The sequence below is a fragment of the Pipistrellus hanaki genome (assembly GCF_964339955.1).
Source record: "Pipistrellus hanaki genome assembly, chromosome: 10".
Taxonomy (NCBI): domain Eukaryota; kingdom Metazoa; phylum Chordata; class Mammalia; order Chiroptera; family Vespertilionidae; genus Pipistrellus; species Pipistrellus hanaki.
Genome location: NC_140512.1, coordinates 51,072,249 through 51,087,419, shown reverse-complemented (window position 1 = coordinate 51,087,419; position 15,171 = coordinate 51,072,249). Strand labels below are relative to the sequence as shown.

At 41.1% G+C, this 15,171-nt stretch overlaps 1 protein-coding gene across 7 annotated transcripts in view; it reads left to right on the top strand.

Moving 5' to 3' along the window:
* CALD1 (caldesmon 1) overlaps window positions 1-15,171 on the top strand; it is a 185,642-nt gene that overhangs the window by 159,919 nt on the left and 10,552 nt on the right. For all 7 annotated transcript variants that reach the window (XM_084896595.1, XM_084896596.1, XM_084896598.1 and 4 more), the window contains 5 exons: window positions 3,578-3,723; window positions 8,226-8,484; window positions 12,013-12,153; window positions 13,716-13,759; window positions 13,864-13,942. In XM_084896595.1, the coding sequence (XP_084752721.1) occupies window positions 3,578-3,723; window positions 8,226-8,484; window positions 12,013-12,153; window positions 13,716-13,759; window positions 13,864-13,942 (669 nt within the window). The remainder of the gene's footprint in view (window positions 1-3,577; window positions 3,724-8,225; window positions 8,485-12,012; window positions 12,154-13,715; window positions 13,760-13,863; window positions 13,943-15,171) is intronic.

Here is a 15,171-nt window from a genome sequence, read left to right as displayed (position 1 = left end):
GGATTAAAAAAAAAATTTTGTTAATCTGCCATTCCTATTTTAACATTGCCTACATAAGTTACTAGTTGAATAACTAGGTTTTCCCCTCTCCAGCTAGCTGTGTGGTTGCTGTATATAAATGACTTTATATCCTGTTTTATGGGATTTAGCCATTTTAAACACCCTTCGCCTTTTTTTTAATTTCCTTTTTGTTAAAAAAAATTTAAAAAATTAAGAAGCCTTTTCTTTCAAGGAGCAATGCAGGATCGGTCAACCACAATAAACACAAACATCATGTAAGCCTTTTAGAGAAAACATGTCCAGAAGTTGCTCCAACACCTTACAGAGCACCTTCTTTCTCCCCTATGGTTGAACTCTTTTTTTTTTAAGTGTAGAAAACATTGGATTGCTTGTGCCAATGGATGGCAAATGATCACCAACCTTGAAATTTAATGTAGCTTTTTGCTCTCCTCTCCAACCATAAAACGTCTCTTTTTTAGTTCTTCACCCTAAAGCTCTCCCACTTTCTCTTTACCTCCGACCACTCCCCCCACACACATACAGCCTTCTCCCACCTCTAACAGAAAAACAGCTTCTGGGGGAGTTGTTCCTACTGTGTAAAAACTGACATTCATGCATGTAGTCCAAATCTCCCCAAGGCTGGTGTGCATGCGCATTACCAGGAGCCCTTAGGGAACGCAGGGCCTGACTGGCGGGCTCTGGGTAGAGTCTGAGCTTCTAGTGAGGTCTGTGTTGTCCCTGGTCCAGACTTTCAGTAGCGAAGACAGTCTTGAGTTATATACTGGGACCCAAAGAAGGAACTGAGGCTTCTGAGTCTAACCAACGTGCATTAAAACCTAATCTGAAAAGAACAGTAAATTGTACCTGTTCTTATCACTCTTCTGGAGTCAAATAATGCAAAACAATAAACTACAAAGACTGACATAGCAGTCCTTTATGGCCTGCGCACTTGACATTTTGAAGGTCTCTGGCATGTGTTCATGTCGCTGGAATTCCCGCCCCACACACACCCCATATATTATCCCATTGGATGTCCCAAATATCCAGTTTTAGCCAAATGATCATATTTGGCCAGCCTTCCATTTGCTAATGTTATCTGCCCATGAAGCACATTAACATTTTCAGGATACTTGGCTACCCATTAATCCATCAGCACAGATTTCCTGAATGGTAACATTCTGACCTAGATCTGATGCTTTTCCCAAATGACTCAGAATCCCATGGGCTTGGGTTAAATCTGCTATCGAACCCAATCCGTTGTGCTCCTTAAAGTAAAATATAAAGGCATTGTGGAATTGCTATACTTATTCAATTCCCAAAAAGATAAAATAATTTGCAAACTCAAATTATCATGCTTTCACTGGGAATTTTCCCAAGGAAGTCTTCCAAGGAGAATATACACATCACATCTACCGTAGCCTTTGCCAATAAAGGCAGAGCTTGAAGGAAACATGTATTGTTTTACAAATCTATTTTACATACATTTTTGGTCAGTAAATTAGATCATGTAGTTAGGAAGAATGGAAATGTCTCTGACTCCAAAATGGGAAACGTTAGTTCAAGGGTATTTCATCTATTACATTTCACAAAACATGAGGTTTGACTCTGAATTTGTTTCATGCGTTTTCTAAAATGGGACCCCTTCGTCCCCAAATTTATATCCCCAGATACTTCTTAGCCAAGATATGTAATTCAGTCCATGGTTTCCGGGGCTGTATCCAACAATGGTAGACTAAGACAAGAAGAGACCCTGCTGGCTTCTGCCTGTCCATGAGGTCTGATTTAGGATTGGGCAAGGAGTGGTAGAACAAGTCAGGAGTTTCCTTCTCTTCTCTGTAACCCCTCAGGACAAATGAGAGGATAAGAGGGAAATGAAAGAATGAAGGATTGGGAAGGGATCATCTAGCCTAACCTCCACTTTTTGTGTGTGTGGAGTCAACATCTCAGAGAAGTTAGGCGACTTAATCAAAGGAACACGGCTAGTTTGTCAATAGCACTGGAGCCAACATTCAGGTTTCCTGACTTCCAGACAAAGCTCTCAGAGAGAATGGCAAGACAATAGCTCCCTTCATCTCCCAGCTGAATACCCCTGGGAGCAAGGTTAAAGTTTTAACCAAGTGGGACCACATGATAGTTGCCCATTAAATTGCTACAGAATAGCCCATCCATAGTAATTTAACCAACTAATACCCAAAGAAGGAGATCAGGGGAAGGACTATGGAAGGCTCATCAGTAAAGATTATTTTTAAAGAGTGCTCTCCTTAGTAAAACATGCACTTTAATACTAAGTGTTCAGAGAGTATCTGAAGACTAACTGGACAGAAGTGAGTTCTCAGGGAAGGGGAGACCATCTAGGCAACATCTCAGATCTTAAGCATTTCTCCCCACCCTTGCTCCGTAGGCTTCTTTAAAACTCTAGTGTTCTCTCTGTTTGTCTTGGAAAGCGCAGCATGGAACCTCCCCTGTTTTTACACTCATCTTTTAAGGATGGGTGAGATAATGTAGGTAAAGTAATTTGTACTCCTTTACCCCTCCCCCAAAAAAGCTATGTAAATTCAGTCTACTTTGAAATAATCTCTTATTTACCATGAGGAACTTGTAACGTGAAACCCATAAAATGTTACAGTTAACACCTGTCCTTCATGTATGACATTTTGTGACCCACAAGAATCACAAAACCACTTCTGGAGACTAGATTATTGCCTACTCTAGAAGTCAAGGTAAACCCTGGAATTGTTCCCATTACATTCTAACTTAGTGTTTTGGATGACTGACTACTAACATGGTCCCATAGACCTCTGAGTCATCCCCTTGAAGGCAGGTTATTGTGTCCTCTGTCCTGAAGATCCTAGTTACTTTTTTAAAAATATATTTTTATTGATTTTAGAGAGGAAGAAAGAGAATCATTGATTGACTGCCTCCTGCACATCCCCTATTGGGGTACAAGCCCGCAACCCAGTCATGTGCCCTTAACCGGAATTGAACCAGGACCCTTCAGTCCGCAGGCCGAGGCTCTATCCACTGAGCCAATCCAGCCAAGGCCCTAGTTAATTTTTTTATTAGGATACTAGGGTCTCCTCCTCTGATATTAGTAAAACTGGCCTGGCAGATCTGGTTAACCTGTCAGGTTTTCTCTTTCCTTCTCAACTCACTTGTGTTCTTTATCCAAGAAGAAACCTGTCCAAGCAACCTGACATTTCCCATCAAGGCCACCCCAATAGTCATTCTTTCTACTGGGAACTGCAAGCAACCACTCATGTGGATGGAGTTTCAAGAATGTAATAGTTTTTAATGGTAACACCTCCAATGAATTCTAAAATAAAGTCCCCAGTGAAATCAGGAATGATCTTGACCTCCTAAAACTGTGGTCAAGGTCTTTGCTCAGAGGCTGGAGAACCATAGCTCATGCTCCAAGAATTTCCTCTGACCCCATCTCTGCCACATTGTTCTACGGTGGTTTGTTTTACTTCTGAGGTTTCTGGCTTCCTAACAATTTGGGGTCTTATTTGGTGATACCAACCAAAACCTAATATGATTTTTATTGTTATGTTTCTTCCTGATGTGTACTGTTGGTTAGATCAAAGACGAGAAGATTAAAAAAGACAAAGAGCCCAGAGAAGACGTGAAGAGCTTCTTGGATGGAAAGAAGGGATTTACAGAAGTGAAGTCGCAGAATGGAGAATTCATGACCCACAAGCTTAAGCACACCGAGAATACCTTCAGGTGAGACGTGGCGACTAACAGTGACTGTGTTCACATGTGAAAAACAAATCAGCCTCCTCTCCTGTGCCTCGGGACAGGGAGTGCTGAGCAGGCAACATGCTTTTGTTGTGAGGTCATTGGCCATTGTCTCAGGGATACTCAGTCAGCAGGCCAGGCTATCAGTCACTAACAGAAGGCCACGGTCATTGCTCAGGCAGAGTGTAATCCACTTTTCCCATAATTTAGCAACGTAGATTAGGCCTGGCATCCAAGCTTTTGTCCCTGGCCTAATATGCTCATGTAAGATCAGTGTAGTAGAAAGCAGTATGCCTGGAGTTAATATCTTTGATTCATTCTCTATGTGGTCCAGGCAACTTGATGAGACCTTCTCAGTACCACTTTCAAAATTGTATTTTCTAAAGGTTGTCAATAAATAATGCATAAAACTAGGATTATTCTGTGGCCAAATATTTGGGAAACATTTGGTTAAACCCGTGGTCGGCAAACTGCAGCTTGTGAGCCACATGCAGCTCTTTGGCCCCTTGAGTGTGGCTCTTCCACAAAATACCACGGCCTGGGTGAGTCTATTTTGAAGAAGTGGCGTTAAAAGAAGTTTAAGTTTAAAAACTTTTGCTCTCAAAAGAAATTTCAGTCGTTGTACTGTTGATATTTGGCTCTGTTGACTAATGAGTTTGCCGACCACTGGGTAAAACTGAGTTAATCATTTCTCTTTGCCACAGGACTTGGAAAGCACTTGGTGTTAGTTTGTATTGGGAACCTCTGAGAGGGAGGAAGAAGACATCCAACTAATATTCCATTTTGTACCCTTTGATAACCGCTCTTGTATAACTTCAGCTTCTCCTCCTCCTCATCCCATTATGTTGAAAATCTGGGCAATTGGTTTTAGGACAAGTAAATGAGCACTTAAGAGTTCCAAGCCAATTTTGTAGAAGGACTCATGTTGCAGATGCCCTCTATGAACAATTCTCTGGGCACCATTCCTACCTCTGCCCCCATTCCTATTGTGCCCCATGTTCTGGAAGAGTCTGGGTCCCTATAACGTGGATTCCCACGCAGCCTTGCCTGTAGATCCTGTATTTGAACACTTCAAATAAGGAAGTCCCCGAGCAGTCCCCAAGTTGTACAGAAGTCAGACATGGGCCTCACAGTGAAGCCTTTGTCACATACAGAAGCAAGCGCAGCTACTGAGGACGGATGTGTCCAGCCCCTCTAAGAGACTAACAGGGCTCAACATAATCACCCCCACACAGTTTTTCTAATAAAACTTTGAGCAGAAACCGCATCACATTTCACCAATAGAAAGCCTAAATTGACAGGAAAATAGATATAAAAAAAATTAAGAGTTTGTCAGGAACTTAATGGAAAATCTAGAAAGCGAGTGGATTCAGGCAGGTAAGCCGAGCGAAGAGCTTGCTGAAGTGTCAGCAGGTTAATGTTTTAAAAGCCCTAGAACAGTGTCAAGTTCATGAGACGTGGTCAATGCAATCACTGTTGGCAATCCTAACAGTGATAGTGTTTTGCTGTTGGGGAGTTTAAAATCTGTTTTATGGGTATGAATACATTTTTTGTTGTTGTTGTTGCTAAGAGAAATAATGCTGTAAAAAAAAAAAATCTGTCAGTAGAAAGTTTGGTTAACAATTAGCAAGCTTGCCAACCAGCTTTAGCCAAATTCAAATTAATAATTAACATCTCCGTTGTGTGGCAATCCAGGGAGTTGGGTAATTCCACCGAGAGAAAAGTCAGCAGGGATGCCAACGGGTTGCGTTCTAACTTAGGACCCTTACATGTGACTCTTTAATTTTCATCTTCGGGCAGACAAAAATGACAGAAACAGAAAGTTTTTGTTTAGCTGCCAACGTGTGTTAGTTTTAGTTTCAGTAGAAATCGGTGATGATAGACACGGAAATGCCTGGTTTTGCTCCATGAAGTGAGGAGCTGGGGAGGAAGAGCCTCTGTTTAGATTGGCATCGTGTCTACCAGACTCACTGAAAACAAGCTGTGTGTTTTTTGAAAATGTATTTATTTCTTTTTGTTAATCCTCACCCGAGGATATTTTTTCCATTGATTTTTAGAGAGAGTGGAAGGGAGGGAGGGGGAAAGAGAGAGAGAAAAACATCTATGTGGTTGCCTCCAACAGGCTGGGGAGTAAATCTGCCACCTGGGTACATGCCCTTGACCGGGAATCAAACTTACAACCCTTTCAGTGTGCAGTCCGATGCTCTACCACTGAGCCACACCCGCCAGGACACAGCTGTGTTCTTAATGGTGAAAGGTCTGATATTCTTCACTTAAAATCCAAAGAAGCCAAGGATAGGAGAGAGAGCATTCTAGAAGAAATTTTCGTATTTTTCATGACACCCTAATGCTGAGGGCATGGCAGCACATCTGAGCAGAGGTTATATGGACAAAACTCTTATTCCTGTTTTGAGCATAATTCCTTGTGTTTGATTTAATTACTGTCTCCTTTAATTTCTGTTTTCTTATAACTAGATCATGTTCTCTAAGAGATGACATAAAAATCTCAATTCAAGGAACATGTTTATGGAGCTAGATTATACCAACGTTTTATAGATACTACAGAACAAGAGTTTGTTTTGCTTTCTTTTTGTTTTTTTTGGGGGGGGGAATTAAAGTTTTTTTCTGATTGTCAGAAAAATTGTATCTATTATAAAACATTCAGAAAATAGAAGTATAAAAATAAGTACCCACCACCCAAAGTTAACATTAGTAATATTTTTACATATTTTTTTATTTATATATATTCAAAATATTGTAGAAACTCATATATAGGCAGCATGTATATGTGTGGGTTTAATTATAAATCTACATTTTAAATTGATTCTTGCATTATGCATAGCAATGCACCTTAGCTAGCCTTCTGTACCAATGAACATAAGTCTACAGCGAATGATGTTAGCCTGTTCCACCAGATGGAAGGATTATGATGTATTTAACCAGTCCCTAATGGTGGCATTCTGAATGTCCAAAATGAACACTGAGCGACATCTAGTGGAATCTAGAGAAGTTTCTGCGAGGCATGTGTTTTGCTCATCCAACTGAACACTACGGTACTAACATGATGAACACGAGAGAGTAAATGTCTCTGAAGCTGGAAAGACCTTAAATTAACTGAGAGAACAGATTTCCTCTCTCAGGTCACAAGTCTGTAAACTTAGAAGACCTGAAAGAGGAACATCAAGTTTTAAGGGGCCGTCTAACTTGGATTGAGTTTAAAATAAAAGAATTCACTTTTAACCTTCAAGTGCCTAGAATAAGATTTTTTAAAATTGAATTTTAGAGAGAGAAGAAGGAAGAGTGAGAGAAAAGGAGAAACATCAATGTAAGAGTGAAATATCGATTGGCTGCCTCCCGCACATCCCCCACTAGGGATTGAGTCAGCAATCGGCATGTGCCCTTACAAGGTAGCAAACCATAGACCTTTCCTATATATGGGACGCTGCCCAACCAACTGAGCCACACCAGCCAGGGCTAGAATAAAATTTTTAACCTCAACTCTTACTAAAAAATAATTTTTACATCATAACCCAGTAATGCCTACCTCCGTAACTGAAACCAGCAAGTCAAGAAATGGTCATTTGCTTTGCTGTCTGCAATGCACTCTGATGTTTCCTAGTTCATTTTTTTTTTTTTAATGCTGGTTACAGTCCACTGAATTGATTTTCTGACCTACAGCTTGAAAAGCATTGTTCTAAAGGGAATAGTATATTCAGAACCTCAGTGTTTTAAAAGCATCTGATCTGCACATAAGATCAATATTAGTAATTGTGTGATCTTAACTATTTTCTGTTTTATTCTTCCTCTTGTTCCATAGCTACCGTAGAAACACTGTGCCATTCTCCACATGGAATAAATGGTGCTAGACGGTATAATTCATCTGTTACTCAGATAACAATGTTGGACACAGGCTAACTATGTTCAGATCTAGTTAAGAATGCCCTCTTTACTTGTTAATTAATATTTAAATAAGTTTTTTATTTTTTATGGCTAAATAATATTCCACTGTAAATATGTACCTTTTTTTTTTTTTTTTTTACCCGTTCACCCATCAGTGAACACTTCGGTTGTTTCCATATCTCGGCTGTTGTAACTTATGCTGCAGTGAACATGGGGGTGTAGATATGGTTTGGAATCTGTGTTTTCCTTAATTGTGGGATCATATGGGAGTTCTGTTTTTAATGTTCTGAGGAACCTCCGTACTGTTTTTCATAGTGGTCGTACCATTTTACAATCCCATTTGCCCCTGTGGTATAGCTGAGGAAACCCAGGGTAAGTGGCAGAGCGGGGACTCAGATTCAGACCTGGAGATGCCAGCTGGGTCCCAGCCTGCCCGTTGGGTTGGTGTGAGGATCTATTGCCCAGTGACAGGCAGTGGAGATTTCTGTGTGGGAGGCCGAACCTGCAGATCACATCCCCTCCCTCCGGGAAAGGCTGCAGGCGGACATGTGTCAAACTCTTCTCATCCCTTTCTCTCCCCACACCAGCCGCTCTGGAGGGAGGGTCAGTGAGGCCAAGGAGGCGGAAGGGGCTCCCCAAGTGGAAGCTGGCAAGCGCCTGGAGGAGCTGCGCCGCCGTCGTGGGGAGACTGAGAGCGAAGAGTTCGAGAAGCTCAAACAGAAGCAACAAGAGGCAGCCCAGGAGCTGGAGGAGCTGAAGAAGAAGAGGGAGGAGCGAAGGAAGGTCCTGGAGGAGGAAGAGCAGAGGAAGAAGCAGGAGGAAGCAGAGCGGAAAGTCAGAGAGGAGGTAAGGAGGGCGCCGCCCGCCCAGCCATCAGCACCCCGACTTACTCAAACCCCTGAGCACCTATCTCTGGTGACCCTTCTGGCCTAGAGGATAATGTCTTCCCAGGTGAAAAGCTGCTGCTCTTTTGAGCATGGACTCCAGGAACACATTTTAAGGATAAATAAACTTAACTGTGTGCTAAGCACGGTTCCCAAAACCTTTATACATCTTCATTTATCCAATTCTCATAAGAACAGGTAGTCTTGTCCCTGATTTACAGATGAGGAAATTGAGGCACGGAGAAGAGTTTTTTGTTTGTTTTGTAATTTTCCCAAGGCCCCACTTGTCTTAATCCATTACCTTATATGGTCCCTCCATAAAGAACAGTAGAGAGCAGAGCAGGAGAATCAAGAGTCACATGATGGGTTTTTTGGTGTGTTTTTTGTTTGTTTGTTTGTTTGTTTTAATATACTTTATTGATTTTTTTACAGAGAGGAATGGAGAGAGAGAGAGAGAGCTAGAAACATCGATGAGAGAGAAACATCCATCAGCTGCCTCCTGCACACCCCCCACGGGGGATGTGCCCGCAACCAGAGTATGTGCCCTTGACCGGAATCGAACCCGGGACCCTTCAGTCTGCAGGCTGATGCTCTATCCACTGAGCCAAACCGGTTTCAGTTGTTTATTGTTTTTTTTTGTTGTTGTTGTTGTGTGTTTTTTGTTGGGTTTTTTTTTTTTTTTTTTTTTTTTTTTTTTGGACATTTGAAGAATTTTTGTAGAGAGGGTTTTTAAAAATAGGTTTTGGGCTTTTTTAGTGGAAGAGTCTAAATTTTCACAGTCAGGGGACACTTTGTGCTCTGTTCATCGCTGTGTACCCAGGACACAAACCCAGTGCCAGGCTTGTAGCAGGAACTCAATAATTAGAGCCCATGAATTTGTTCCATATTTTAAGACAGGACTGAAAGCAACAAATAAAGTTACCAAAAGGCTATTTTGAAAACTGAAAAAGTGCTTAACCACCCACAACTTACACTGCTACTTTTTACAAGATGCATACTTTTCTTTCATCCTGAGCTACATTATTATTCTCATTTTATGAGCAAAGAAATGGAAATCCAATAGTTTGGTTATCGGTGGGGTGCTGTTGGGGTGCTACTGGAATAAGAATTTCCGGAGCCCCCCTGGGAGGATGAGGTATCGTGGAAAGTTTTCTTTCTGTGGAATTAAACCCCTGAGTTTCCAAGGCCCATCTCCCTCCATCCGCCAAGGAAAAGGTCCCGTCTCATCCTCAGCAGAGCGAGGACTGAACCGGTGTCCAGAGTTTCTGTCCCCTATTTGCACAGTCCAGACCGGCATGAGGCTAGCTCAGCTTGAGTTCCCAGCTGCAGTCCATTGCATGTGGGGTTCGCATGTTTGTGGGCCATGCATGTGGCTTCTAGGGTCACATGAATATGGAGGGAACATGGGTGAGTGCAAGCAAGAAGGAGCAAAGCAAGAGAAACAAACAAACAAAAAGAGAATCCCTTTGTCTCAGGGTTTTAACCTTCTAAGATTTCACACTTAAAGTGGCTCCAGCCCTTTAGCCAATTCTCTTTGTCTCCAGGTTAGAATCCAGACAAGCACCTTCCCTGCAGCAACCTGACTTGACTGCACATGCTTCCTCCTTCTCTTTTGTCCCCCAGTGATCTGCAGGGAATAGACCAGTGGTTCACTGTGGAGCATGATGGCCACGCTCATAATGCCCGGCCTCCCTCTGCTCCTTTCCTGTTATTAATATTAATGATTAGCTAGTTACAGTGGAAATGGTTTGAATGACTTGTGTGAAGTTCCTTGACTAACCCGTGGTGGGATCAGTATTGGGACCCAGCTTCTCCCAATTAGCCTGGAAGTCTTCTCACCATTCTTGGGAAACACTGATCTCCCATCATTCAAAAGGTGCAGAAAGACTTCATTTCTTGCTGATTTGGATCCTATGTAAATATTCCCTAAACTGTGTGGAACGTTTGGATAAATGGTCCCAAAATCTCCTCCAAGTCCAGCTGTCTATGCGCCAGTGATCTCTGGTTAGGAAGTAATGGGGATGAAAGGGCGTTTTAGAACCAAACATACCTGGGCTTGTATCCTGACAGCCGCTTGCGAGCTGGGACCTTGGAAAAGTTACTGGAAGACTCTGGGACTTCTCTTCCTTATCCGTGAAACACCTATTTCCAGGGTGTGGTGATGATCAAATAGACCATTGTATTCACAGTGCCTGGTACATCATAGGCACTGAGGTAATGGCAGTTATAATCATTGTTACTGTTATTAGTTAGCAGAGATCACCAAAGAAGGCAGAATGAATTCTTAGGATTGGATTGAATTGGAAATTGTTTTATCTCACCTCCTGCCAATAAAACGTAGACTGCGAGGCTTGAAAGCAACAGGAATTATTTCTCACAGTTCTGGAGACTGAGAAGTCCAAGAACAAGGCCTGCAGACTCTGTGCCTGGTGAGGGGGGAGCTTCTGGGTCATAGGCGGCCGTTTTCTCCCTGTGTCCTTACATGGTGGAAGGAGCCAGGGAGCTCCTGGGGTCTTTTTTTAAGGCACTAATCCCACTCAGGAGCGCTTCACCCTCAAGACCTAATCCCCTGTCAATGTTGTCACACTGCAGGTTAGGATTACAACCTATGAATTTTGGGGAGACGCAGTCATATCGTTTATAACACACAGGATCCTTCTGCAACATCCTCTGACAGGTGGACATAAATTCTCTTCTTGAGAATATCCAGTGATACAGATCTCACAGTTTGAAATTTACAAAACACAACATACATCTCTCAAAATCGTTCATAGAGGATGTGCGACTAAATCAGAGACCTGGAGTTGTTGCCTGAGAGAGAAGCAGGAGACAGTATTTTAGGCCAGGAATGAAGGCACAGAGGGGTAATGAGACAAGTTGTGGATATCTGTGATTTCACTGCTATGGTGCAACTGCCTGCCTCATTTCAGGTTTGTCAAACCATCTAAAATAACCTACTCTGTTGAAGTGGGCAAACCATAAAATCATCTCTTGTACAATTTGACAAATGCGGTACCATAGATTTATATAACTTTGCACGTAAGTTGTCTGTCTCACTTGTCTTCACACTCTCCTAGGAACTAAGAAGATATCTATATGAATTTCACATAATTCAGAAATGAAGGTCAATGCTAAATGACTTGATAGGATGATGATGATGATGATGATGATGATCACCATACTGAGCACTAGTCTAAGCATTTTACATGGGCTCCTTAAAGCCCTGTTCAGTGGGTTCCATTATTATTATTCCCATTTTACAGATGAAAAGACTGAGGCACAGAGCAGATAAGCAATGTGGTCAAGGTTGCAGTTGGGAAGTGGCAGAACAAGGCTTAACCTCTAGTGACCATCCTTGAGGACCCAGTGCATTCACTCTAGAACCTGGGTCTTTTCTCTCTGGGACCTGTGCCCTTTCTTCTACAGCACCCATTCCCCTGGCCTTGAACCTGGTGTTGATGTCCTTGTTACTTGTTCCTTCCCTCTGAAGGAAGAGAAGAGGAGGCTAAAGGAGGAGATTGAAAGGCGAAGGGCAGAAGCTGCTGAGAAACGGCAGAAGATGCCAGAAGATGGCTTAGCAGAAGACAAGAAACCATTCAAATGTTTCACTCCCAAAGGTTCATCTCTCAAGGTATTTTTCCCCCAGAAATCCTCCTTATAATACCGCTACTATATCTTAGAAACTTGATTTTAGCCTTTAAGTTCTTGATTATCCAAAGCCTTGTCTCCCTTTATCTTTTTGCTCCTTTGTTCAGCCATTTCACAACTTTCCTTTGTTTTCAACATATGCAAAGGAGAGAAATAAAGTGGGGAAATGAGTATCCGTTGTTTATTAGATGCTGGCTCCTCATGCTGTCGGCTCTGAGGGTCTCACTTCTGTGGCAGTCCTATTAAATAATAACATTCCCTGGTGGCTTCGCTTGGATTCTCCCTCAAAAAGACCTATAGCACTTTCTTGGTCACAACTGTTTGCTAATACTGACAGGTGATGTGTGACAGAGATTATTTCCAGCCTGGAGTTGGGTATCATAAGGAGTCAACAATATTTGCTGACTATAAAGAACATTTGGATTTAAGTGGTGCCGTTTCAGTAAAATATGTTTAATTTAGTAGCTTTAGTTTTAGCAAAAACAAAGTTCTTAGCTTTAAAAATAAATAAATATATATATATATATATATATATATATATATATATACACACACATATACATATACACACACACACACACACACACACACACACACACACTAAAGACTAATGAGCTGCCCATCTAGTGTATATCTATCACAGTTTCTCTGGGTTTATTTTCTTGTTTCCCATTTGGGCTAATGGGGGCTTTGTGGGAGGCCTCAGCCATCACTGATGAGCTGTGCCCCAGTCTCACTCCCCCCCACCCCATCTTCTACTTTCAGGGCAAATTAAGTTCAGCAATAGGCTTGACAGCTATCAAATCAGGAAACCAGGCTAAGCCCTGAGCGAATAGTTCCCACCCCCTGGTTATCTTCCTTATTTGACCCTATTACTTACCAAATATATGGTCAAAACATTGTGGAAATTTTTCTTAATCAAAGAGCCTGGTACATCTATCCTCATAAAAACATGTCCTAAAGGGTACCAGCATGTATTGTTTTTTTAATTGCTGCTAAGAAAGTAGATCTTAAAAGTTCTCATCACAAAAAGAAAAAAGCAATGTTGTCAGGTGATGGATATTAGCTAGACTTATTGTAATGATCATCTTGCAATATATTCAAATATTGAATCATTGTGTTATACACCTGAAACTAATATAATGTTACATGTCAATTGTACCTTAATAAAGAAATAAGTAGAAAAAAAAATTTTTAATTATGCCAGGAGGCAAAAAAATAAATTATTGCTATGGTCTTGAAATGCAGTTATTTTGCCATTGATTTAAATTATTTCAAAGGCATTTTTACTCCATTTCTGTCTAGTCTTCAATTGGCCTCCAGAACTTCATATTTCTCTACACACTTTCTCCGTCCTCTGCCAATCTTACCTTCATCTCTCAATCCTCACTATCAAACACCTGCTATGCATGTTCCTCTCCGGCAGAGCTGCCACGCACAGAACCCTAATTAGAACTCCTTGGCAGTCTTTGGTGCTTTCCTTCACCAGGGTCAGGGACACCGTTTATGAGCTGAAAATATTAACTGTTGTTTTTTGATTCCTAGATAGAAGAGCGAGCAGAATTTTTGAATAAGTCTGTGCAGAAAAGGTAAATATGGTTGATTGTTCACTGGAGCATCACCAGCCAATCATATGTGCGGAAAGATTTTTCTCTCATATCTTTACGTATGTGTGTGTTTACTTACTTAACAGTGGTGTCAAGTCAACTCATCAGACGGCTGTCGTCTCCAAGATTGACAGCAGACTGGAGCAGTACACCAGTGCCATTGAGGTGAGCGATGTCCGCAGGGTTGTGCTCCAAAAGAAATCAGCTCTGATTGTGTAAATGATCATACAATAAGCAAGTCGAATAACCACATTAGGGCTAAAACATTAATAATGCTTTATTATACTTTGAACTAGTTAGAGAGAAGAACAGTAATAAAGGTAGATATAGAAGGGTTTTTAATAAATTATTGTTTACTACCTTCAGCCTGAGTATTCTTTAATGAAGGTGTTATTCTTTTAAGGAATAGGTTTGTTGATATTCAACTATGTTAGTTATATGTTAGTAAGTATATCTTCTAATATTAATACCTTGTAAAATATGTTCTGATATATAGTTAAACAGGTCTCATGTAACCTTGGTTAATCCTCATTTGCCTATAAAAACTTTTATGATCAAACAATAATAGTGATAGTATAAGTTAATATAAAGATGATTGCCAGCTAGAGTTTAATCACCATGAATTTTAAACTGAGTATTTTATGCTTAAAGGACCATAGTTATATGCTTCTGTCTATTCCAACTTTTTCCCACAAAATTAACCCAGGGGTTCTACCCCATTTAGAATAATTTATATTTCCAAGTACCAAAGCTCTAAGAAGGTAGAGTACCATCAATCAATGTGTGATCCTAGTTTTTTCTAGGATTACAGACTAAGTCAATGATTTTAGCCACCTTCTATGTCAGAACATCTGCTACGAAGGAATTGGATAAACTTGATTTGATTTTCTCCTCTCCTTTGTACTGCAGAGTGAACATAAGTATAAAATATTCACAATCAACTAAGTTATGAGGGAATAAAAATGAGATCAGAATGATTTATCAAATGAATAACCAAGTCCTAATACTCAAGAGTTGATTTTCACAAGATTAAATGTGCACTAAAATAAAAGAAAAAATTGCAGATAGTTACTTTCTGTGGTTACAGTTATTATAGCTGTAAATAGGGTTGATGAAGCCAAGACTATAGCTTCAGCCTTTACATGGTCCAGTGATGGTGCCACTCACCATGGCTGACCACCTTTACCACCCAGGCCACAGGGCACAAAGCAGGACTGGGGGAAATAGCATCATTCTGGGCATGCCCATCACTACTGCAGAAAAGTATCTCAAATGCACACTTTTCTTCCTTACATCCATTCTTTCCTCCTCCCCATATATTCTCCATGCAGTGGCCTCGCACTCTTTCAATCCTTTATCATGTCCCTGTCTCTAGTCCTTTGCATATGCTGTTC